This window comes from Megascapheus bottae, chromosome 15 (assembly GCF_031878675.1).
Source record: "Megascapheus bottae isolate mThoBot1 chromosome 15, mThoBot2.hap1, whole genome shotgun sequence".
NCBI lineage: Eukaryota > Metazoa > Chordata > Mammalia > Rodentia > Geomyidae > Megascapheus > Megascapheus bottae.
Window position 1 is genome coordinate 13,213,546 of NC_143523.1, and position 26,826 is coordinate 13,240,371.

At 40.2% G+C, this 26,826-nt stretch overlaps 1 protein-coding gene across 1 annotated transcript; it reads right to left on the reverse strand.

The window, feature by feature from the left end:
• Plekhs1 (pleckstrin homology domain containing S1) lies at positions 1 to 26,826 on the reverse strand. Its single transcript, XM_090346893.1, has 13 exons — positions 26,745 to 26,826; positions 23,790 to 23,832; positions 16,752 to 16,840; positions 16,529 to 16,635; positions 15,733 to 15,867; positions 13,649 to 13,718; positions 12,286 to 12,402; positions 9,807 to 9,932; positions 7,465 to 7,571; positions 5,914 to 6,078; positions 5,206 to 5,307; positions 3,507 to 3,642; positions 1 to 1,016 (listed from the first exon to the last, which is right to left on the reverse strand). Exons 1-13 carry the CDS (start codon positions 26,760 to 26,762, stop codon positions 837 to 839), a joined length of 1,395 nt encoding a protein of 464 aa, XP_090203019.1. The 5' UTR covers positions 26,763 to 26,826; the 3' UTR covers positions 1 to 836.

The window sequence follows — 26,826 nt, forward strand, 5'->3', positions numbered from 1 at the left end:
TTTCCCCTCCCAGCCCCATTCCCCTCTGAGTTGTAAAGTTCATTTCCAACATAGATTCCCTGCTTTGTTGCTAAATAGGTATGGAATTGGAGCCAAGCTGGGAAGCCACCTTTGCTCGAATATTCCCAGACCTGATTCGTGCTTTCACTTTCTGCCTTTGCTTTCCTGACTATAAAAAACAACAACAACAACAAAACAAGCATCAATTCTTTTGGTCTTCCAGGATCAATTTCTTATTTTACCAATCAGTAAGAACATTCATATTTAAGTGCTGTTTAGATCTCTTGTTACTTGGGAAGCAAACAGATCTTTACCAGATATGACCTGAAACTGCTTTTCAACTTCTAAACTAGTTACTATGTCTTTAATAAAACAGAGCTATTTGAGTCCTAGAGGCTTCTTGGCCTATCTGGATGGCTTCTGAGGTGATAGGTCACAGGAAGTGTTTGCAAAGGCTGGTAGGATCTCACATCTTTGGGAAATCTTGTCTTCTGGACTGAGTAGTTCCAAGTGAACATTCCCTAACAACAAAGTCAGTGTGTGGACTATGACCTCACAGAACACACAGTGTTACCAATTAGACAGGGAATTACCCAATCTCTGTCAGTGGTGGGTATTTGAGACAAAGTCTCAGATAATAAGGCCTTCTGTTGACAGTGTTCCTTAGTCATTATCTCATAGGGCCCCAGTGCAACAGTCAAAGAGGGAACAGTCACTGCCATTATAAGTCACAGGTGCAGTGATGTAGACGTATGCTGGCTTGTCCCAGATTGAGAGATGAGAGTTCACCCACTCTATCCCTGGCACTGCCCTCCTGCTGCCATGGGTCTGGCTGTCTACTCTCCTGATCCTTGCAGTTGGCCTTTCTTGATGGCAGGTGTCCTCTTTGGTGCTCTGTCAAGTTCTCTCTTATCTTGTAAGATGGATGGAACCGCTTGGTATTTTAAGGGGCAGGCACAGGTTGCAGCATGGAATTTCTGTGAGTTGGGAATCCGGCCAATAGTGAGTTTTATTTTCTGAAACAAGAGAAAAGAAGTAATTTAATGACTGAAGATAATTTAAGAGCATTGGTTTTCAATCCGCCCTCTTTCAAACTCCTATGATCAACTACCACAGGCCAGAGAAAGATGACAGGAATACCCAGGGAGATGATGGGATTTTTATTTCCTGGCATCTACCAGTGTGAGCCTCTAGGGAAGGTTCCAGAGAACGCCAGTCCTGGCTCACAGGAGGCCAGTGGCACTAAGAATTAAAAGGACTGTTTGAAAACAAGGAATTCATGGGAGATAACTGGTCAGAATCAGCCTCAGACAAAACAGAGGAAATCAAAAGTTCAATGAGTTCCTCTGCCCTGAGCCCTTCCCTCCCCTCTAAACACCCCTACAGTTTCTCTCTTCACTGTCCCTTTCCCACTCCCAGCCTGACTTCTCATCTCTCACAACTATAACCTACCAGGAAGAACCATGGATCAGGCTTAGGTACTTTAAGAACAGGAAACTGAATCCAGATACTCAGAAGCCTGGGCAAAAAGTAAATGAGATGTGCAGTCTCATTAATGTCTTTTCCTTCTAGTGTTTGAGTATTATGAGGACTGGATAGCTATTTTCACATAAAAGGAAAAAGACAGGAATGGCGGGGAAGGGAAGTCATGTTACCAGCACCCTACAGTCCTTCAGAGTGTCTAGAAGTTATTCTCACATAGAAGAGGGGAGATAGAATGAGCTATGAAAAATTCAGACCCTGCCAGTGCTGAGTGAGTCTCTGGTCTAGATAGGCAGACATATGACGGTGCAGGCAGCCACACCCAGGTAGAGTTCCAGTATCTGCTCTAGCCAAATCTCTTCTCTTGGCCTCTGGTTCAGCGTACTGGTGAAGAGCTTTCAATAGGGAACAGATAGTTATCTTTGACTACTTGGCCCCAGGATGGCTTTTGGGCAAAAGTATGTATGACAGGTATTGAATGATCATTGGACTTTGTCCCTAAAAGCGCACTCTTTTCCACATTCAAATTCCTATCTAGTCTTCAGATACGTTCAAGTAGCTCAAGCAATAAAGCACCAGTCATGAGTTGACTTTTCTTGGAAGTTTTACTTCAGTCTTCCTCTATTGCCTGTTTATATCCACTAATCTTTGAACTCCTAAAGCTCAAGTTGAGACCATTTTTTTTCTGTAGCTGTAGAATATAAGGTAGTATCCTGCATAAATTGATATATTCAATAAGTAATAAGTAAATGAGTGAGTGACTAAATTAAAGGAGTGAATTATGAGCAAGTAAGTAAATGAATGAATGAATACATGAGCGAGTGAATGAATGTATTTTTGATCTGCCATTCCCTACTTCCATATCTCAGACAATATTATTCATTCTTACTGAACTTAGTAGGAATTATACAATTTGTCTAGCAAGCAGGGTTATGAAGAAGCGACAAGACATACTCCAGATATATATACATATATATATAATATAGATCTTTAATACATAATCATAAACTTAGAACTGGAAATAAGACCACTTAGTACAGTGATTTTCACACATTTCAAGTCAAGGAACTATTTTTTAAGAACACTAACAGAATGGTCCAATATTTTAATGTACCTGGTTTATAAAAAAGTAAATGATATATGTAGACCAACTCCTTAATCTTCACTCCCATCCCAGAGAGATGTTTGAGGGACAGTCTGAAAATGGACTCTTTCGTTTTAAGAAACTTAAGCCCAGACACGGAAGGGACTTTCCCAAAGTTCCAGGGCTAGCTGGCACTGAAAGTATGCCAGGAAGGATTGAGCAATATGAAGACTGTAATAGGTGTAATAGCCTGTTCAGTACCGATGGCTCTTATCTGTAATCCCGCTCAGGAGACTGAGATCCAGAGGTGCAAAGTTAAAAGTTGGCCCAGGCCAAAAAGCCCATGAGACTCCATCTCCAAATTAACCAGCAAAAAGCCAAGTAACTGGAAGAGTGCAACATCAGCCAAACAAGTGTGAGGGCCTGGGTTCAAACCCCAGTACCACCAAAAATATATAAAAATATAAGATTCCCCATTCTTTTTAATAATAGTGAGTCCATGAGGAAAGCAGGGAGATGTCAATTTCAAAGATGACAGAAGAGATATTTGAACAGAAAAGCCCACCCAGTGTTGCCTGGCCAAGAGCAGCACAACCACACAGAGCTTCTGACACATGCAGTCACATCACAAACACCCTGCAGCATATTATCTCATCCAGTCCCCCAGCAACTGAAGAGAAACTAGTTCAAAGAGTTGCATTACAACTCATTCAGGAGCCAGTCTGGCTCATCACCAGCTCCATTTGCCACATGGAGTTGCATCTGGAATCAACAACGCAGTGCTCTCTCCTTATCTTGGGCTCTCTCCAAACACTACTTCATTTGAAAAGAAGAGTTTCATTGGTATCCCAACTACTTTGCAGACTACTCTCTTTATGACCTTGATCTCTAGCTTTCTGGCACTGAATTATTCTGACCAAGGCTGATCAACAGGACTCACCTCCCTCTGGATGGACCGTGTGAGAAACAAAGACACCTCCTCCATGTTCTGGGGTTTCAGGTCATTCACAGCCAAGATGTGATCTCCATGGTAGAACAAGCATCCCAGATGTGGGGGGCCCTCCCACCGAGCCACACTGCAGTGGGAATACAATATCCAACAGTGGGGTGAGACTGAGTTCACAGAGGAGAATAGGGCAAGGATGGGCTCTGGAGGGTCTCTCCTCCCTCTGAGCTGAGCTGCCACACACCATCCATCCTTTTTCTGTTGCGAGTATCATTCCCTCTGCCCTTTACCATGGTTGCTTAACTCTTCCAAAACCTTACTCCAATCGTACCAAATTTGTGAAGCCCGAAGTAGCTCCTGCCTGTCCCCCCCCCCCCCCCGCCCGCACCATCTACTTCCTTGGCTATAATCATCTGCCTTCCTTGCCTTAGGACTCAAGGACTCATACTGTATTCCAACAGTACCTTGTTTACAGTAATTTGAAGTAACATCAAATGTATGTTCACACGTTCACATGGCACTCCTTTTCACCAGGCTATGTGACCCAGGGAGAACACATTGTTGTTCCGTTTCATTAAAAAAAAAATTTTTTTTACAATCCCATAGCTCCATAAGAGCATAAGATTATACACTGAATATTTAATGAACACACAAATGAATGATAAGAGATAATGACCAAGCCTCATCACAGAGAAGCAATACCATATAAGCCATTCAATGTTAGATTTATGGAGAGTTTTTAAAAATACGAGAGGTTATGGTCCCTGCCAACTGAGAACTTAGAAGATAACTAATGCATAACATTTCCTTTACACTAAAAGACTTTAAATAAAAAATACAATTAGAATCTTTTTTGATTACTTTTGTTTTTAAGATGTCATCTTGCTAAGTAATCAAAAGTAGCCTGAAACGCACAAGATAGCCCAGGTTGGCCTTGTTTAATTATCCTGCCTCCAGCCCCTGGGTGCTGGAATTGAAGTGTGTGTCATCCTCCTTTACCACATTGTGTAAAAAAATGTAGAATCAAGTAAACAGTGGTTATGTTAAGGAACCTCTGCCCCTGGTCTTCTGTGTTGAAGTCCCTGACAAGAGGTTTTGAGCTCCTGTCTAGAGATCTTAGGCTGTGGGATGCCTTTTTCTTTTAGTCCCTTGATTCTTGTTGATTTCACTCACTTCTTTTATTCACCACATATCCATTATGCAGTGACTGGGAAGGGTGGCCTGGAGTGTATGCGATCTCTGTCTACTTCTCCTGACCTTTGACAAATAAGAAATAAGGGTACTTTTTCCTGGACTTTGGGGACTTACCCACCTTGGACAATAAATACTCTGCTTTTTGCCTCAAAGATCTTTCTGTGAGAATATAAAAGCCCAAGTCCCCAGGTAGTAATATTAAATATAGGGCTTTATAACTGGGCAGGCACCTGTCATTGTAGCAACTCAGGAGGCTGAGATCTGAGGGTTGCAATTCAAAAAAACCATGTGAAATGCTTATTTCCAACTAATCAGCAAAAAAACTGTAAGGAAAGCTATGGTTCAAGTGGTAGAGCACCAGCCAAGAGCAAAAAAAAAAAAAGCCAAGCAAGTGCAAGAGGCTCTGAAATCAAGAAGTATACATACACATACAGATATAAGTGTTCTGTTTCTCTTTTACTGTCATTGCTAGTCAGTGTCAGTCCAAACTCCCACCTACCATATCCGTCCTGCAGCTTCAACGAGAGCAAGGTAGTTTATGATATCAGGAGGAGAAAGGAACAAATGCAGCATCTCCACTTGGCTCTCATCAAGGATGTTACTGAAGGGAAAGCATTTTGAACATCCTTTCAGTGAAAACTATTGACTTAGAAATATGAAAACAAAAATCTACTCAAGAAGGAACAGAGACAGTAAGTTAGTATATGGCATGACTTTCACAGTTTAAATGACTCCTTCCTGTCTTTCTTCACCCCTCCTGGGAAGAGCAGTGAATGGCAGATGAGGACCAGGGAAGACACCTCTGGATGACATAGGTTATATATTCGCCTACTTCAGGTCAGTTTGCATACTGCTCTGCTAAGAATGAATTTAAAGAAATGGATGTGGAGAGTACTAAAATCACAACAATCCTATGAAAGCCGTAGGTAGCACCCTCCTCAGTTATATTAATCATGACAGTTTCCATATTCATACTACTCAGTTCAAGGGAGATCTCTATTCATTCACTGTCTTTACTACATCAATGATAGGGAGAATCTGTTCAGATTCCTGGCTAGACTAGAGATTTTTAGGAATATCTTCAAAATTTTTAGATTCAAAGTAAAAGTCAGAAGCTTCTTTTGCTTTCTCAGGGCCCACAGAATTTTATAGATTAGATATTTACTTGAGTAATATAGACAATTTCACAACAGTTAGTGAGGCACACCCCTTTTTCTCATTTGTGGTCTGTGCTTCTGGATTGGCCAGTGAGAGATACGAGTTACTTCCTGATTCCTGGTCTTCCAAGTGAAGCTCCCCATTCTGGGCCTCTGGAAAGATCTGGGATTCCTCTTGGCAAGCAGTAGATGAAAGGGGTGTTTCTTTGAAAAAGCTAGAGAAGTTAAAACAAATTCTATTTTTTTAGCATGCCTATTTACAACTTTCCATTGTGCGTGTCAGATTTCAGTCACTAACAGCCATGTGAAAGCAAACAAGGTCTTAAAGGTTGTCCAACCATAAGAATCACAGCCACAGTTAGGATCAAATCTAACAATCTCCTAAAAATGGTTATGAAATCAGAATAACCCTTCATAGGGTTTGGAGAACAGAGTGAGAGTGTGAGAGAAATAAAACAAAACAGAAAGCAATTCCCCTAGGCAGAAAATGCCCTGAGAATATCACAAATGGTTTCTTATATGTGGACAAACCATTGCCACTTTCCATTATTATTGAGATTACAGTTGAACATTCTTCATCCATGAATCCAAAATCCAAAATACTCCCAAACACAAATTTTGTGTGTTAATATACTGCTACAAGTAGAAAATTTATAGTACAACTTTTTCCATACTCAAAGCTACTAATAATAAACTACAAAATTATCTTCAGGCTATGTATGCAAAGTACATATGAAACATAAATGAATTATGATGCTTAGATTTGAGTTCTATTCTGAAGACATGTCATTATGTTTATGTAAATATTCTAAAATGTGAACAAAATCTGAAATAAAAGATACTTGACTTATATTAACACATTGAATGCAATCTGTGATAATGTTTGCATCAACTTGTCAACTATTAAAAATTAATTGGCTCATGACTATAATCCTAACTACTTAGAGGGCAGAGATCTGAGGATCAGGGTTCAAAGCCAGTCCAGGCATGAAAATAAATAAGACCCTTATCTCCATTTAATCACTACAAAACTGGAAGGGGCGCTGTAGCTCAAAGTGGTAGAGCACTAGAATTGAGCTGAAGAGCTCAGAAACAGTGCCCAGGCCCAGAGTTCAAGTCCCCCACGACTGACAAAAAAAGATAATGAAAAGGAAAAAGAAAAAGAAAAATCACAATGAAGTAGAAAATAAAATAAAATAGAAGTTCATAAAATTCTTTTTTTTTTCCCAGTCCTGGGCTTGAGCTCAGGGCCTGAGCACTGTCCTTGGGCTTTCCTCAAGGCTAGTGTTCTACCCTGAGCCACTGCACCACTTCTGGCTTTTTCTATGTATGTGGTACTGAGGAATTGAACCTGGGTCTTCATGCATGCTAGGCAGGCACTCTTACCACTAGGTCAAACTCTTGGCCCCGTAAAATTCTTATATCTAATAAATGAAAGAAGCCAGAAGTGGAAAAGTACCAGCCTTGTATGAAAAATCTGAGGAAGAGTACAAGGTTTCAGTTCAAGTGCACACAGCACACACACACACACACACACACACACACACACACACACACACACACACAATTGGCAGTAACTTTCTGAACAGTAGGTTACTTACTAGGATTTCATTGTCATGTAATGGCATTCAGTTTTCTTGGAGACCTGATCTGGACTTCTGGGTTCAGTGGTATCACCAGGATCATTGGATTCAACAATCTTGTTTAACTGAAGAGAATGAAATCGTTGTAAGGATGCAAGTGTGTCATCCAGGTACCCATAACACTAATACACTGGGCACAAAGTAGTAAGTACATCTCCCACTGGATAGACTATGGCTGCTTCCAGGAAATAGCAACTGATCTTACTACATGAGACTACGCCAGCAAACCTCCTGGCAAAGTAAAGGTGTATTCATCTTGTGGGATTTTCACACTCCAAGCAGATATTCCATTTGGTTACACTGGAATTTTCCCTCTGTTTAACCAGAGGGTAGACCCTTTCCTTATTGGGTTCTACTACAGAATCATGGCAGCTGGCTGGGTCATAAATTAGACACTATGTGAAGCTGGGTTCAGGCGCGAATTACTTCAAGATCAGTGAGAGACCTAGAAACTTCTGCCTTTGTTAAACATTCAACAAGCCTCTGCCCTTGCACAGTCTTAGTCCCAACCAAGGCTGTTTCAGAATCCCGCAGGTCTCCCACATTCGTGCTGTTTTCTTCATCTGGAACATCCCTTCTCCCTTCTACCCATGAACTTGTGTTCAGTCTTGGCTAGAGTTCCACCACCTCCCTGCCCAGGACTCTGATTTTTCTATTGCACAGGTGTTTGTTTGTTTGTTGATTGTGGGGCTTGACCTCAGGGCCTAGGCACTGTTCCTGAGTAATTTTGCTCAAGGATAACACTCCACCACTTTGCACCACAGCTCCACTTCTGGTATTCTGGTAGTTACTAGAGTTAATAGAGATTAGAATCCCACTCCTGCCTGGGCTGGCTTTGAACTACAATCCATAGATCTCAGCCTCCTGAGTAGCTAGGATTACAAGTATGAGCCACCAATGCACAGGTTTGCACAGTTTTATCTGATATCTTCCACAGTACCTAGCAATGGCTAGTTTGCAACTAATGCTCAACCTGATCCATTAGTAGTCCCAGGGAACCCTAATATGAAATTATTTTTGATAAAAGAAGGTGCTTTCAAATGAGCCTAGGAAATTCTGGGTGTTGTATATCACTTGGCTATTTAAAAACTTGTCACTGCACATTAAAGTCTATGAGAATCATGCTATCAAAATGCTTCTTTAACTTACTCATAATTTAGCCCTACCATAACTGACTTGACCCTAGAATACTTCTCTAAGTGAACACATGTGAGCACTAGTAGAAACTCCCAACTTGGGAGACGGTGCAGGCTCTCCCACAATGTTATCTTCCAGTGTCCACTTACATTCCACATGTGCATTTATTAGCTACAGCCACTTGGTTAATAAGCCTGCAAGACCATCTGGATTTTGCTACTTCTTTTTTTTCCCCAGTCCTGGGCTTGAGCTCAGGACCTGAGCACTGTCCTTGAACTTTCTCAAGTCTAGAGCTCTACCACTTGAGCCTCAGCACCGCTTCCAGCTTTTTTCCTATGTATGTGATACCAAGGAATCGAGCCTGGGTATTCATGCATGCTAGGTAAGCACTCCACCACTAGGCCACACCCCTGACCCTGGATTTTGTCACTTCTTACATCAAGGAGGCACCATTGGCCCTATTTTGCCCACAGGTGAAGCCAAACTTCGTATTTAAGATCCATTATGGTCTGGCTTGATTGCTTTTATTCCCTTTTGTGCCATGCACATCCCCAGAACTGCAGCCTCACTGGATAATTCACTATACACATGTTAAAGTCCATTTAATCTTTGAAACCTTTCCTGCCTGCTCACAGTGGAGAAAGTCTTCTATTAGTTCAGAAGCTTCCAGAGCATTTTGTCTCTTAGCACATAGGAGCTGCAAGGTCAGGTTCATTACTATAGCCTCCATGCCCAGGCCTATATTGTGCCTAGCACTCACTCAGAATGGATCGTAGCTGATTGATCCACCACACACTTTATCACTCAAGGACCTTTCTCTTAAAAAATATCTAGAATGTGGAAAACTTCCCAAGTCAACTATTCAAGACTAAATGTTGCCCATCAAGTAAGGTCAAAGGCCTTTTCTGTTCTTCTCTCTGGGAATTTGCTCACACAGATCCCACACCCAGTGCACCCCAGGGTACCACACAAATATCTCTTCAGAGTGGAGGCCTTCTGTCTTAGCTTGGCTTCTAGTTAAGTGTCAGAACCATGAGCCTGTCATCTATCTGTGTCAGATGTACCTTTGTACCCTGACCCTGGCTTACTATATTACAGACTGTGTGCAGGGCCCAGTAGGCTTCTGTGTGGGAAATACATGATTAATGAGTGAGAGGGGTAACCTCTGAAAGAATGCTGCGTGGACTAAGATAATAACTCTCCTCTTCTCCATCTTGTGTGGACTCTGGCAAGAAATCATGCGGAAGCGAAGCTTGTTTGATTCCTGAAGAAGGTTTTTCCATTAAATACTGAGTAAAAGAGAGAGAGAAGAACGAAATCATTTCCTTTTTTCCCCAAAGAAAAAAAAACAAGCCATAATAAATTAGTAGGATTGACAAGAGCAGAGAATCTCCCAAGGTTCCATTCAGAAGTCCATACAACTTGAACTTGCCTCTTGACTGCAGGCCATCTCTGATGATTTGTGCACAGTAATTAGATTTTTTCCCCTTGTTCTACTGTTTGGAGCTGTAACTCAGAAAGTGGGTGGCATTCTAAGTCACTAAGCTGTGCCAGGTTTCCCAACCCCCATCTTTTTTCAGTTAACACCCATTGCCATCTGAGAAATTAGCCTATCACAGCAACTTTCCTCTTCCTGTTCAGGATTCTTCCTTTGTGTTTTGCTCACACTTCTACTGTTTCCATAGCAGTGCAATTAGGTAGTACTGATCATGTGAAAGCATGAATTATAGGCTTCAAGGTGATATAGGTGCAACTAATTAGTTATTATCTTCCCTCCCTTGGTAGACACAAAATATTCTACCAATGTACCTGCTTTGTATGCAGAAGAACTGTCATAAGTACAATTTAATTCTCTCAAGAACAATACCGTATGGCAGAGGGATTTTAAAAAGACCTTGAATGCTTTCTCAGAAGCCTGTGAAGCATGAATTTAAAGTAAAATAGAAATATAGATGATCCTCAACTTATGATGGCTCGACTTACATTTTATCAATTCTATGGGGGCACAAAAATAATACGCACTCAGAAGAAATCATACCTTAAGTTTGTAAGTTTGGTCTTATCCTGGACTTACAATATTAATTGCAGTATGATACTTTCATATGAGACTAGACAGAAAATGGGAGCCCCTGTTCCCAGTCAGCCCTGTAATTACAGTGGGAAACACCGGACACTCTATATTGCACCATGTTGCTAAGCTGTGATGTTCAATCGGACAGGTGTATTTAGTATATTTTCACCTTGTGAAATTTTCAATTTATGATGCAGTGCTATTCATATTTTTTCTATGTCTATTGTTTGACTATCCCCACTGACTTTACATGGAAATGTAATTGCTGCTAGCTGTATTAACATGTTGGGCCCTAAGAGATGATCAAGTGTGAGGGCTATGCCCTAGGAATGCATAAATGCTGGCACTATGAGAATGATTCTCTGATAAAAGGATTAGTTCTAGTTTTCTCTTTGTCTCACTCACTTGCTCACTCGTTTGCATGTTATGATGCAGCAGGAAGGCCCCTCAAAAGATAAGATCCCCTCAATCTTGGACATCTTAACCTCTAGTGCTATGAGGAATAAATTTGCTTTATTTAGAAACTAGTCTGTGGTACTCTATTTACAGCAGCTGAGAAAACACAAAGGCATTCATGGAGCCAGATGGAGCTGAGTTGGGATTAGGGAAGAGTCCCCGCTGAACAACAACCACAAAACCCAGCAAAGCAAGCAATACCCTTCACATTAGTGGATTGAAAACTCACTGAAATCTAAATACATGGTGGAAAAAGGCAAAACCGGCACTCACCATAGCACTGGCAGAGAAAGAATGCTCATGAGTGAAAAGGAAAAGGCATTTGCTGGAAAGGATTAACCTTCTCAGCCTTCTTCCACACCACCAATTCTACTCTAAATGGATAACTGAAATGGGGTATTTGGCCTGGTGAATCTGACATGCTAGGAAAAGCTTTTAAAATAGTTGGAGAACTACCAACTGGATAAAAGAAGAGGCCATGCTTCATTACATGTGCATGGTAAACACAGAGAGGGGAAAGTCAATGACTAGATCTCAGAGGGGAAAAAAGAATATGTGTGCAGAAAAGCAAAACCACTCAGCCTGTTTATTGCTACTACTCAAATTTAGAAACATCACAAACCCCAGAGAGATGAGCAGTCTCTCACAGGGCAGGTATATGATATTGTACTTTGTATTTCTTCAGTGGGTTTCTTCTCATGGTGAAGTGAGCCACATCTACACGAAGAAGCGAGACTGATCAAGGAGAGAGAAGGAAGTTAATAAGGCCCACCCTACGCCTAAGGAGCACAGACAGTGGAAAAAGAAACAAAGCTGTGTTTGGGGAATCTTTCTGTGGATGAAATCTGTGTCCTGTGTGGGAAAGGAAGGAAAGGTTTGGTTTAGCTGAGGGGCCTCAGCCTGTCTAGAGCATTCAAGTGGAATGGGTGTATTTTAAAATAATGGTGCAATGGTAAAGTATCCATGTGGTGTGGAAACTGCATACATGTTAGGGTTAGGAAGCTTTCTTCTGCTGCTTTAGGCTTTGAGAAAGGTGGGCAAGGTCAAAGCCAACTGCCAATTGGTAGAACTCCCAGGTTTAGGGTCCTATGCGAGAAGGAGGTGACTCTGGTTACCATAGCTGGAAGGCTGGTCCTTGGCGAAGTAAGGTCCACAGCCTCCGATGTGCTGAAAAAACCAAAGAGAGGGCTGGGGTCTGAAATGGGCCTTCTTTCACCCACTGAATGCTTCTCCTAGGCAGGAAAGAGAAATGGAGTGATCAGGACACAATAGGTCTCCTGTGTCCAATGAAGCAACAACCCTCCCTTCCCCCCATCCCTGTGAGCTTCCTGCCTCCAAGGCCTTCCCACAGGTTTTCACAGCAGGTCTTCCAGGTAGCTCATCTCACAAAGATGTGCATTGGTCTTGTGAGTAGGTCTCTTGCTCACTCTCAGAGCCCTGAGGATGTGCAGCCCAGCCTTGAGAGCCCCTCGGAGTCTCCCACAGCCCATCTTCTCCTTTGTGTCTGTATCTGCACTCTACGCTGTCTTGTCTGTTCTCATCATTGAGTCTACTTGGAAACAGACCTTGCTCTGATACCTTTATTTTTACTGTTCTTTGTTTTGTTTTTGGTCTGAGAGCAGGACTTGAACTCATTATCCGCTGCATTCACTTATTGGCTAGCAACTACCACCTGAACCTGCCTCTAACCTCTTTTGATTTTTTTTTTTAATTTTGTGCTAGTACTTGAACTCAGTACCTCTCACTCTCTTGGTTGGCTTCTATGCTCAAGGCTGGAGTTGTACTATTTGAGCTACACCTCTACTCTCAGCTTTTCACTAGTTAATTGGGGGTAAGAGTCTGCCAGATTTGTCTGCTTGGGCTACCTTGGAACTGTGATATTTAGATCTCAGCCTTCAGGGTAGCTAAAATTATAAGACTAGGCCACCAGTGCTAAGCTGGCTTTTGCTTTTTGCTATAAGCATGAAACAACTTAGAAAACATATCAGTAAAGACATCTAGAGACAAATTTTAAAGGTTTACTGGAAGAAAGAAAATGGATAAACTAACAAAGCCCATTATGAAGTAAATTAAAACCTCAAAGTTTACTAGGCCTGAAACAAAAGAGACATTATATTAAAATGAGCGCTTTTTTTTTTTTACAGAAACCACCATAGGCTTAGTCATTTGAAAGCTTAGTCATTGAATAACAATGATGGGAAAATACTTTCATTCTAACTCTTATTAAAAATTTCCACCACTTTCACTCTATCACAATAGTGAGAATCAAATTTCTGTATTTTAGTTCTCTCACAAAGCACAAAACTAGTATTTTTCCCTTTTATTAGTCATAAAAGGTAGAAAGGGCCTACATCTCCATTTTTACTTCTTCCCTGTATTAATGCCAGTTACTAAGAAGAAAGAAAGAGCTACTATTGTTCCCATGAAAAGTGAGTTGTGTTCAGGCATCCTGTAATATCATTAGTAACATAGAGTTACCTTCATATCCAGTGGGGCATCATCCCAGCAAAAAGATATCATGAAGGAAACCCAATCTTTGATCTTCTCTCTGTTGATAGAAAGAAACTCTCAGCCGGCATGTGGCAGCGAACACACCTGTGCCCATTTTGAACCAGAGAAGAATTCTTTTAATTCAGTTAGAACAGATTGTGGAAGCAGCTACCAGAGAAGTAGATTGTTTTATTATTTTTTTTTCCTTCCCCAAGCAGTTTAAATGGCCCACTGGCTTCTCACCACCTCCACATTCACAATCTAAAATTAACCTTTATGCCTCTCTGCAGAGGAAAGCTGCTGAAAAATGGAAGGAGAACTAAAAACTAATAGGAATATTCAAAAGGTTTTGGGGGGTGGGCTTTAACATTCAGTGTGTATTGTGTTCTTAAGCAACCTGTACATACCATTTTTGTGCAAGTCTCTCAGGGTACCTTACTCCACACAGTATGTGTGTGTTGATGGAGAAGGGTAGAATGCATTTATAAACTCTGTCTTTTTATAAATGACCAATAAACACATGAAAAAAAGATTCAATCCATTTAAATACATTGAGCCATTTAAAGAAACACAAACCAAAACAACATTGAGTATAGTCACTTTTGTGCACTCCCATGTTTATCTCATCACTATTCACAATAGCCTTGTTACAGAATCAGCCTGTGTGCCAGGCAACGGATGAATGGGCAAAGAAAATGAGGTACGTGTACACAATGGAATTTTATTTGTCCACAAAGGAGAATGAAACTAGAAGTCATCATGCTAAACACAATATGCCAGGCTTAGAAGAAACATTGGTGAGATATATATATATATATATATATATTCTTATATATGGGATCTGGATTTATTAAAAAGGAAGACAAGAAAACAGCAAGGGAACTAGTTGGGAAAAGAAAGGGGATCAGAAGGAGGACAGGCCCAAGGAGATGAATATAATCAAAGTATGTTATATACATCCGTGAAATAATGTAAGGAAAGCCATTTTTGCATTAAATGAGATCCACTAGTAAAAAATAATGTAAGAGGAAAAAAATCCCATCTTTTCAGTTGACTCATATAAATATTCACAGAGAACTTTGGGTTGGGGGCTTGATCTGAACAGATCAGGTACTTCATGCTTTAGGTTCAGTACCAACTGCCTCTTCTGCCCAGCCTCCCTCTGCCTGCTAGCCTACCTCACAGATAAGCAGGTGTGGAGAATCCACTAGGCACATTGGCTAGCTCTAGGAGCCCCACTTAAAATTGAAGACTCTCAGCTGGATACCTACTGGGGTGGCTCCTACTTGTAATCCTAGCTACCCAGGAGTCTGAGATCTGAGGACTGCAGTTCAAAGCTAGCCCAGGCTGAAAAGTCCCCATGAGACTCTCTTTTCCAATTAACCTCTTAAAAGCCGGAAGTGATGCTATGGCTCAAGTGGTAGAGTGCAATCCTTGAGCGCAAACAGGCTCAGGGACTGCACCGAAGCCCTGAGTTCAATCCCCAAATCATCAACAACAAAACAAAAACACAAACAAAAAACCTGAAGACTCTTAGAGGTAACTATAGCTCTTCCTTGAAACGTGTAGCTTGTAGAAGTATTTCCATATTGACTTTGGTTTGTGCCGAATGTATATGGGATGTTAGAGACTATTGTGGATTGAGTTGTATCATTGTCCCACTACCAGAATATACACAATCCAGTCCCAGTTCCCAGTCCTCAGTACATGACCTTATTTGGAAAAGAGGATTCCTGAAGATATAATTAGTTGAGGTCACACTGGAATAGAGTTGGATCCTAGTCCAGTGTAACTGGTGTCCTTATAAAAAGGGAAATTTGGATTAGAGATAGGGACACAGGAGAACACCATGCAGTGGCTGGAGTTGTGCTGTCACAATCGAAAGGACCAACAACAGTTACAAGGGAGGTTTGGGGCGTCCTTAGTGTTGGCCTTGTCAACATCTGGATTCCTTATCTCGGGGATTCTGTTTCAATGCTTCATGCTTCTGTTATGTTTCTCCATGTTTATTACTCTACAGTGTCCAATTTCTGGGCTTGCTTTGGGGTATTTTGTGTCACCATTTAACCCACCTGTCATGGCCAATGAGGAAGTAGTTCCTGCTGGATGTTCCTATGGACATCACCTCCTCAGGGTGGCATTTAAACATCTTCTGCACAGATTGCATCCTTTCTTGGCTACTTATTCCAACTTCTATCCTGGAACTTCTGTGAGGTACAAAAACAAAGTGCGAAATGGATATATATATATATATATATATATATATATACCAGATTAGGATGAAAAATGACTCATATTTTATATTAAGAGTCAAATGGAATAAAGCTTAAGATCTGCTTGAGCCACGTTTTGAAGACTGTCCAATCATTGGAGTTATGCTGCTGGTAATTATTAATTGTTTTATTTCCATTTTAGAGAATAAATTGGGTTTTAGATCTGACTCACCCCTAATTGAAAATCCTTGCTTCTGCCCAGAAATCTAATCCAAAAGGTCCTGTTTGAGTTGGATTATTCAGAAATAATCTTTTCCAAATTTTTGTACATAATTTTCTAAAGGGAAGATTTTTTTTTTAAAAACCTAAATGTTTCTTAAACTCCATCGTGGCATTATAAAATAGTAATTTCATCTTCTCCATTTTATCCATAAATTAAATGAACCAAAGTCTTTAACTAAATGCTTATTAATTAAAGACTTAACCAACTACAACATACAATGTAAGATAAATATTTTACTATCCTTTGCCCAAAGTGCTCATTATTTTATTTCTCTTACAGATATAATTATAGTAAGTTTGAAGCTCTTGATTCTCTCTGTCAATGTAAATTTAAATTTTCATGATATAAACATTTTCTTGCTCACATACACACCGATCAATTTGGATGGAACCTCGGGGCTGATGGTCTTTGTAATAAGAAAGACTCAGGCCCTTTTCTCCACTCTTTGACAGGATAAAGAAACGCTTTTTCCAAGAGTTCTGAAAAATTAAAAGATTTTACATGTCTGTTAAATCTCTAAGGAAGAAAAAGAAAAAAAACTTTTAATACCCTTAAGAGCTGGTGGGAGGCTTGTTAAGCTGTAGTGAATACTTACTGCCGAGAAGAAAAGCTGGGGAGGTGGTGACTTAATAAAGTAATCTTGTTTATAGACTTCATTATCATAATAAAATGTAAATGATTTGCCTAATAAAAGAAAACGGATAAGATTCAGTGTGTTCCCTTGTAAATTTAAGAATAGAACTGCTTCAAATACATAATTGATCTCTGGAAAGTCTTCAGATGTTTTAGTTACTGAGCAGAACATCTACAATGGTTCTCCCCAGAACATAGGTCTAAAGTGAAGGACTACAGCTAGGTCTTTCCTTCCAATGAGGTGGTAAAACACTTTCTTTCACCTGCCTGACTCTGTTCTCTATTTGTGGCACACATTCCTGATTCCCATTGCTACTGCATTGTTCTTCAGTTTGTTAAATAAACGCAACAAGATGGTAGCTGAATGCTGGTAGCTCATGCCTGTAATCCCAGCTGCTCAGAATGCTAAGAGGTAAGGATTGTCATTTGAAGCCACCTTGGGCAGAAAAGTCCATGAAACCCTTATCCCCAGTGAACCAGAAAAAAAATAGCCAGATATGGGGGTGCGGTTTAAGTGGTAGAGTGCCAGCCTTGAGCAAAAACACCAAAAGTTCAAGATTCTAAAATTCAAGCTCAGTTACTACTACTAACACACACCATATCACAAGAAGAAAAACACCCATAGGTGGTACAAATGTTTCTCTTGCTGAGGGAAATGTGCAGAAATTGGAGAGGTAGGGAAGGTCAAGATTGCTGCCTCACTCGAATGTCTCAGTGAATACTAGCATAATGATCTCATCAACGGTGGTCTAGAATACTGATTCTGTTTTTACTTTAGTAGAGAAGTTGGTTGTTTGTGCTGGCACTAGAGCTTGAACTTAGGGAGCCTTGGCTGTTTTGCTCAAAGCTGGTGCTCTTGAGCTGTCACACCTCCAGATTTTTACTGGTTAAATAATGGCTACATGCACTTTTTTTTGCCTGGGCTGGCTTTGGACCAGGATCTTCAGATCTCAGCCTCCTCAGCAGCTAGGATTACAGGTGTGAGTGACCAGTGTCCCTCAATAGAGAAGGTTTAAGTCACTAAGCCCTGCCTTTCCAAAGCCAAGGGCAAACCCTACAACCTAGAAATATGAAAATACAAGCAAGCTTTCAAAAATTATTTTAACCACAGTATGTTTTTCTAAATAGGGATAGTAACGCACATTTCTTGTAGACAGTGCAGAAAATACAAACTAGAAACTGCCTTGAATTCCTACATTTACAGACAATTGAGAGGCCACTTAACCATCTTTGCTACCTTGTTTTCAACAGCAGGTTGTTTTGCTGTTGTTGGCTAAGCCAAAAGGAAATGCACATGGTCCTTCTAAAATATTCAAAAATATTGATTGATGCATGTTTTCTGAAATTATCTGAAGCTAGGGAAAAATGAGAAAAGGATTAAACAGTATTCAGCTGTTCTCAGAGGGCCAGAAAAAGTACCTCTTCCCTCCAACGATACTGGAAAAAACTTACAATTTATGGGATGCTAGGTAGAGAAAACAGGAAGGCTTTGCTCAGTAGTGAGGAATAATTAGCCCTAGACTCTGGACTGTGTCAGACACACCTAACAAATCATTTTTTAAAAATCCTAAAAGAATGGAGTTGTTTCCAAGAAACCTAATTCATCTAGAACAAAGCTTGAGATTTATAGGAATAAACAGAGTCAAATGTGCAATGTCTGACAAGCAGTCAAAGATACAAGGCATGCAGAAGAGGCAAAAAAAAAAAAAACCTTGATATCTAATAACAAGATCAGTCAATCAAACAGACCTAGAATAAACACAGATGCTAGAACTGGCAGAGAAGGTTGTTGAAACTGTTACCATCAATTATAGTTTCAGGAAGTTAGAAAACAATACAAAATAGGAAAGAGCCTGAACGTTTAGAGACAAAAACTGTAATGTCTCAAAGGGAAAACATGAGAGGGGAGAAACAGCAGACCGAACATGGTAAAAGAAAAGATTAGTACACTTGAAGGTATAACAATAGGAATGGGCAAATTGACAGAATGAATCCAAGAACATAAGAACACCAGTACAGTGCGCTGTGGACAATTTCATGTGCCCTAAAATACAAGTACCTGAAATTTCTTAAAGTGAGGGGGGGAACAGGAAAACATTTGAAGAAATAATGCTAAAAATATTATTTACTTATAAAAACATTATAAATGCTAAGCTTAGAGATTCTGTGAACTCTAAATGCATGAAGGTACGTAATGAGAAGCACACCAAGATACATCACAATCAAATGAAAAACATCTTAAAAGCAGCAAGAGGAGTAGATAGATAAATGGAGAGAGGAAAGATGGGAGAATAGTCACAATACTCAGTATATGTAAGTGAAAATTGAACTAGGAAAATTGAGGAGTGGGGTTGGGAGAGAGGGAGAAGAATAAAGGGCTGACAGAGGAAGAGGCATTGTATTCCCAAACTGACATCTTGAAACCCCTTTGTAAAACTACTTAAGGGGGCCAGGAGTTTGGCCTAGTGGTAGAGTGCTTGCCTAGCATGCACGAAGACCCTGGTTCTGTTCCTTGGTGCCACATACATAGAAAAAAGCCAGAAGTGCTGCTGAGGCTCAAGTGGTAGAGCTCTAGCCTTGAGAAAGGCCAAGGACAGTGCTCAGGCCCTGAGCTCAAGTCCAGGACTGGCAAAAACAAAAACAAACTACTTAAGGATAATGAGAATATTTTTTTTAAAGCAGTCAGCAAAAACACATAAGATACATTCAGAACCATGGTGTGAAATTTCTTGTCAGAAACAATGCAAGTAAGAAAAAGTGGAATAGTATACAATATTGAACTTGGAGCTCCAAAATACATGAAGGGAAACCTAACAGAACTACAAAGAGAAATAGTCATATCCAACATTATAGCTGAACACTGAAGTGTTCCTCTCTCAATAACTCTCTTAAGAACAAGGAAGCATCAGATGTTGTCCACCAACAACCTAACATGACTGACATTCATACCACAATTCACGCCAGAAGAACAGAATAAAACTGGGAATGTGTGTCCATACTCCAAATAAAAGACTTCCTTCTTCTCATCACCAGCCACATTTACCAAGATAGATTATATTTTGGGCTATAAAACAATTTGCAGTCAATTTATACAACTTGTACAAATTATATTCTTAGAGAACAAATATCCAATCATATTAGAAATCAGTAAAAAGAGTTCCAATATTCCTGACATAAGTCATGCTTGGCTCAGAGAAGAAGCCCAAGGATAATACAGAAAGTTTTTTGACCCAGATAAAAATTAATCTACAATGTGTCAGAACTTATGTGTGCCATTAATGAATACTTAGGGGACAATTTATTACACCAAATGCCTACATTAAAAAAAGCTTCAGGCTAAATAAAAGGACCTCCAGAATATAGAAACAAAAGCCATATAATGAGTGATTGTTGTTCTTAATGTACTATGGTATCTCTCATTTCCTTTGCTGTCTCATATTGTTACAGTATTTCACCTGGTTATTGGATATATTGTATATATGTGTATTTGGTTATTTGAAGTCAGATAGGGAAGGGAGGAAAACAAAATGAGGGGCGAGGGTGGGGGGAGGGAAATGGGAACCAAGATATGAGAAAGGGTATCAATGTATGTGAAGTAATGCACCTTCTATCTGGTGAATATAATGTAACCCTTCTATTAATTGCAAAAAAGAATATATGAAAAAATAAAAAGCTTCAGGGCCGGGAGTTTGGCCTAGTGATAGAGTGTTTGCCTAGCATGAATGAAGGCCCAGGTTCATTTCCTGGGTACCACATACATAGGAAAAGCCAGATGTGGTGCTGAGGCTCAAGTGGTAGAGCTCTAGCCTTGAGAAAGGCCAAGGACAATGCTTAGGCCCTGAGTTCAAGCCCCAGGACTGGCAAAAAAAAAGCTCCAAAGCAATTTAAGAAACTAGAAGAAAGAGAATGAGTAAGTCTAAAAGGAAGAAAATAAAATCCAAATGGAATTCAGTGAACTAGAAAACAAAAAATAAAAGAGAAAAAAAATTGGTGAAACCAAAAGCTGACCCTTTGGAAACATCAATGATGTGAACAAATTTCTACCTAGCAGGACAACAGCAAAAAATACATGTAAGGATCAAAGAGCAACTATAGTTTGTACTTATAATACAGTGATAATAGAGCAATATTATGAACAACTTCATTTCAACTTGACCTGGGTGCTAGCTACTCAGAAAGCTGAGATATGGGGAAATCATAGTTCAAGATCAGTCCAGGAAGAGACTCTATCTTCAAAATAACCAGCAAAAAATATAACTAATATAAGCTAATCATCATAATGTATAATGATAAAAAGTAGAAAGCAGGGCTAGAGATGGTAAAGCACCTTTCAAGTACGCTTAAAGCCTTGAGTTCAAACCCAAGTGACAGAAAAAGTACAATTTAGATGAAACTGAAAGCTTTCTTGAAATAACACTAATATGTCACTGAAGAAAGAATAGACCATTCAAATACCCTGAAAACTGTTTTTAAAACTGGAACCACAGTTTTAAAAACTGTCATATAAGGATGGTCAGGAGGATGGTCTCGTAGTAGAGTGCTCGCCTAGCATTTATGGAACCCTGGGTTCAATTCTTCAGTACCACATACGCAGAAAAAGCTGGAAGCAGTGCTATGACTCACGAGGTGGCTCGCTAGCCTTGAGAAAGCCCAAGGACTGTGTTCAGGCTTTGAGTTCAAGTCCCAGTACCATCACAAACAAACAAAACCCCCAAAAAACTGTCATATAAGGAAAACTTCATCTCAAATGGTTGTACTAGTTGGTATCAAATGTATAAGGAAGAAATAATGCCAACTATACACAATATCTTGCAAAAATTAAAGAGGAGGGAGCAGTTACCAACTCATTTTATGGGACCAGCATTACTCTTGCTGTCAAAAATACTTGACAAAGTAGGAAGAGAAAGAAACTTCCTGAACCTAACACAACGTCTCTACCTTTGAAAAATGATCTGTGAATGTCACCTCAGAATGACTATCTTCACACTAAGGTCAGGAGCAATAAATAAGTAGTGACTGTCACCCTTACCATTGCGTTGCATTAGAATCTGTATCTAGAGCAAATAAGGAAGAAAGAACGGATAAAAGACCTCCCAGTTGGAAGGAAGAAGTAAAACTAGATTCACAGATAACATGAACCTACATAGAGGAAAATCTCAAAGAGCCACAGAAAAACAAGAAAAATTAGGAAGTCAACGCAAAATTAGTCATTTGTATAAGCCAACAACAAATAATTAGAAAATACATTTGAGAAAGTATTCCCACTTACAATAGCATACCCCAAATAAAATACACGAGGATGAATTTCACCCATCTGAAGGACCTGGTGTATAGGAAACCACAACTATTCCCGAAAAAGACAATAAGAAGCATATAAGGAAAGCTATCTCATCAGCAGGAACTGGAGAATTTAGTATGTCAGTATTACCATATGGCAATCTACAGATTCAATGCAATTTCTATCAAAATACTGATGATTTTTTTTCAGAAATGAAGAAACTAATTCCCACAGAATTTCAAATAGTCTTGAATAGCTTAAAGCTCCTTAAGAAGGATAAGGCTGGAGTGCTCAAACTTCCCAATTTCAAAACTTATTACAGAGCTGTAAGAAGAAAGTGGCTCTGGCTAAGACAGAGCTACAGGCTGATGTATAGAACCGAGAATCCAGAAATAAACCCACACAGGCTTATTGCAAGCTTTCCCAACAGCTTCTCTGGTAATAGCTAAAAAGACTAGAAGTAGCCCAGATGTTTATCAACAGGCAAACAAATTAATACACTGTGACACACCCATGCAATAACATATACACAAGAAACTAAAGACACGAACCATGGCTGCTTGTAGCATAGACCAATTTCAAATTTCTGTGTGAAGAAATCCAGACCCACCTGCACACTGCATGATTATATTTACATAACAACTCTAAAATACGTGAAGGGAGAAGGGAGGGAGGCAGGGAGACAGGGAGGGAGAGAGTGAGAGCGAGAGAAAGAGAGAGGGCGCAGATGAGAGGTTGTCTGGGGATGCATGCAGGCAGGGAAGAGCAGGGGGAAAGAGATCAAGATGAGGTTGAGAGACAGGTTCATGATTTTGATTTGGGTGGGGCGTTTAAAAGTATACATGAACATCAGAACTTATCAAATTGTTGACTCCAGTAGGTTGCCCTATGCATGACAATTAGATTTCATTAAAGATTTCTAAAACATATCAAACAAATAAATTTGAAGTAAGTTAAACATTATTGCCACCATATGACCCAACCGTTGTACTCTAGGGAAAAGGTATATATTATTTTGCAAAAGTATGTATATGTGTTCCTGTCACCTTTCTTTAGAATGGATAAAGACTGGAAACAAGCTAGACAATTGTCCACAGTGAATGAATCAGGCAATTATGATACCTCCATATAATGTATAATACTTAATAGCAAGGCAAACTATGGATACAGAGAAAACCCTGGGTAACTCTCAAAAAAAGATGTGGAGTAGAAGGAGTTAGTGCATACTATATGATTCCATTATGTAAAACTCGAGCAAATCCAAAGAGGAACAGAAAGCAAAAGGGAGTGGGATTAGAAATGTCAGGAAAGAATTACATAAGAAGACAGTTGAGAGTCATGGATACCTTTACTATCTTGGTTATGGCGAGTATTTCCTGAGTGAATATAGATATCAAATCTTACCAGATCATACAATTTTAAAAAGTGCTACTAACACAGTCTTCAGCCACAATTGGAACACTTGGCCCAGGAAAATCAGGACATGGTTAATTTCAAGGCAGGTCAGTTCTTGGAAAATGATGAAGTGAATCTAGCAGTTTTTGTCATAGTCTTCAAACCAAGAATTGTTCATTGTCCCCCTCCCAAAGCCACCCATCATCCTCATGGAAACCATCATTGATATCCCAGTTAGCTTAAGGAAGTTTGGTCAGCATGTTTGATAGGAAGCTTTTGTTGTTGTTGTTGTTTTTTCTTCTGAAATTATTTATGTCCCTAAGGTACCTGCATTCTTCAGAGATTTGGTTTCCATTCTGGCTGTTCTCACCTGTCAGAAAGAAGATTACACATTGGTTAATGTCTTGCTGAGCACTGAGTGTCCGGACAGGACTCAGAAATACCCATAGTCGCCTTCTCTCTCCCTTCTTTGCTGTGTTTCTTCCCACCCTGGGGGTTGATGGTGTCCATAATAACGACAGGTTGGAACAGATTGTGCTCACCAAGCTGGTGGTCTGTGAGGTGCAGAGAAGACTTTAGGAGCTGCCGTCTCTGGACCTCCCAGCCTTTGTCTGTTCTTCTGTCACTGGAGAACCCCAGGGAGTGGCCAGACCAGAACAGGGTAAAGGGCAGGAGGTCATGGGTCAAATCCATCTAAGAAAACTTTGTTGGCTGAGAGGAAGCTTGAAAGAAGCTATTCTCCACACCCACGGGTGGGGGTGGGGTCAGGACTGTCTGACCCTGGAGACTGAAGTTGCCATGGGATGGATGCTCAAATCCGACGTGGTGGATGATGAAAGGGATGCCCACAGGTCTAGGACCCCAGGATGGTGAAGTTTACACATTAGGATGGCATTGGTGAACTTCTGCCATAAGTTGGTAATGCCCTGCAAAGGGGGGTGTCAGGGCACTGGGGGAGGCAATAGAAAAAGTGGAGAGCCTGTTTCCAGCTACCTGTGGCAGTGAGCTCCCTCCTCCCCTTACTTCTCCAAGACCTTAGAACCAACTCATTCATTCATTCCACCCAAAGAATAAACCACTATAAACTGTATAATTAATATATATATATATATATATACATACACTTATGCACATATATCAACTCAAAATTTTTAATATATTATATATGATATAGCATGTGTATATGACATATTACATATACACATTTGGTAAATGCATGTGATATATATGTATGTAAGTATACACACACATATATATATATATATATATCTCAACAGAGACAAAAGTCTTAAGATAAAGCTTACTTTAAGGTTGTTAGAAGCCTGTGATGAGTATTTTCAGAACAAAGGTTTGTCCCTACAAATCACATCTCTTAGGGAAAGATTTCCTCCCTTAAGATGTTCTGCATAATAGCTATGGGGATTATTTGTGCAAACTTCAGCTTTTCAGGGACGTCTCAGGGTGGCTTTTAAAGAAACTGGTACTTGGGATGGGCACACTCCACTCTGACCAGACCATGGACAAGAAGCCAAGCTACAGAGGCCAAAGGATTTGGTTTCCTCATGAGAAGTTCTGTATGAGGAAGAAGGATCACCACTGAAAGTACTGCCGATCTCCCTAAACCATGGGCACCATGGAAAAGAATATTGCTCCTGCAACTTTTGTGTTAAATTCATGCGCTTCCTTCTAACTTGAGGATTTTACTGTTTGCAGAATGAGGAATGAGTGGTTCTCCCTTGCAGCCACCCATGCGTGTGATACTCAGCTTCTTGTTCCCCTGCATGAAGCATCTAGCCTAGAAAGAAGCTCAGCTCAGTACTCTGGTCACATGGCTGTGCAGGAGAGATTAGCTTTGGGTGATGTACTTTGCAGCAATGTGTTTACAACAAGCTGTTTGAGGATTATTCTTCATCAAAAAGCCCAAATGTCATTTTCTCTGGTAACATACTTGTTTCTAAAGCGTTTATAGCTTATAAAGTGGAAGAAAACAATCATCCCAAGAGTACCCATTTTATTTGTTTAGTGAGTTACCTCGTTATTTAGGTAGTATGTGCTAGCACTAAGGCATGAACTCAGGGCTCAGATGCTATCCTTCAGCTTGTGCATTCCAGACTGATACTCTACCACTTGAGCCAAAGCTCCACTCCGAACTTTTTGCTGGTTAACTGAAGATAAAAGTCTCATGGACTTTCCTGCCTAGGCTGGCTTAGAACTGTAATTCTCAAATCTCAGCCTTCTAAGTAGCTAGGATTACAAACATGAGCCACCTCTACTTGACCAAGAGTATTAGTTTGAGAACCTCTTATTGGCTCCCATCTCAAACAGAACTTGTGTTTAATTTAACCCTTATATGGATACTAAAGCTCAGAGGGGCCAAGGTTGAGTTCAGAAGACCCCCAAACTGGGTACTTAGTGTTTATGCTATCTATAGATTATTTCTTTTCTATCAAAGCACTGCCCCATTCCAAGGTAGCTGGTTTCACACATGGGAAGCCATGTTTGAGAGAGGAAGTGTCAGGTGACTACCACTTAGAGTCCCCTATAGGGTGCCACAGTGATGTTCACCCAACAACGTTCTCATTTCTAGTGCACCATGCACAGCAGTGCACCTTAAGGACAGCTGAGGTCTTCTGTTGTCGGTAAAGGTCACTCTCCTGAGACAACTTCCTCCCCTTCACCCCAGTAACACCAAATCTATGTCTCTATGATTATTTAATCATGGCTAGTATTTACTGAGTGTGTAATAAACACCATGTGCTTTGAAGCAGTCTGTAGGTAGATGAAGCTTCATACCAATACTCTAAAGCTTAGACAAATACCTAGCTATAGATAAAGAAGCAGCGGTTAGAAAGATTAAACAAATTGCCTTTGATCATATAAACCAAAAAGAAAACAAAAGCAGAGCCAGAACTGTGATCTTCAGGATGTTGCCCTTTTCTGTCTCTTCCCATGTCTTGTCACTGGCCTCAAACAAACAGACAAAAAGGCAACAACAACCAAAATACCCTTTTCATTTTAGTTCTTTGATCTTATTCAGGAAGATAGCTCTGTTCAATGTCTCACCTGCTCATTGTACTGTCACTTGGATTTGATGACTGTTACAGAGAGGTTCTATTTCCCTCTGACTCTGTAGCTTAAGAAGGTTAGGAACAAAAAACCCAGAACCAGATTGCTCTGAGGAAACATTTCTAATGTTCAAATTTCAAGTTTTTAGTTGCTTAAGAGAAGTATTTCTAAGTCACTATCCTCATGAGAATCCCAGCCCCATTCTGTAGAACTTACTGGAAACTGTGAGGTCATTGGTTCAGGTCTCAGGCAAGCGCTGTGCCCCTGGGTCTCCTGAACTCTGACTGTTCGCTCTGGG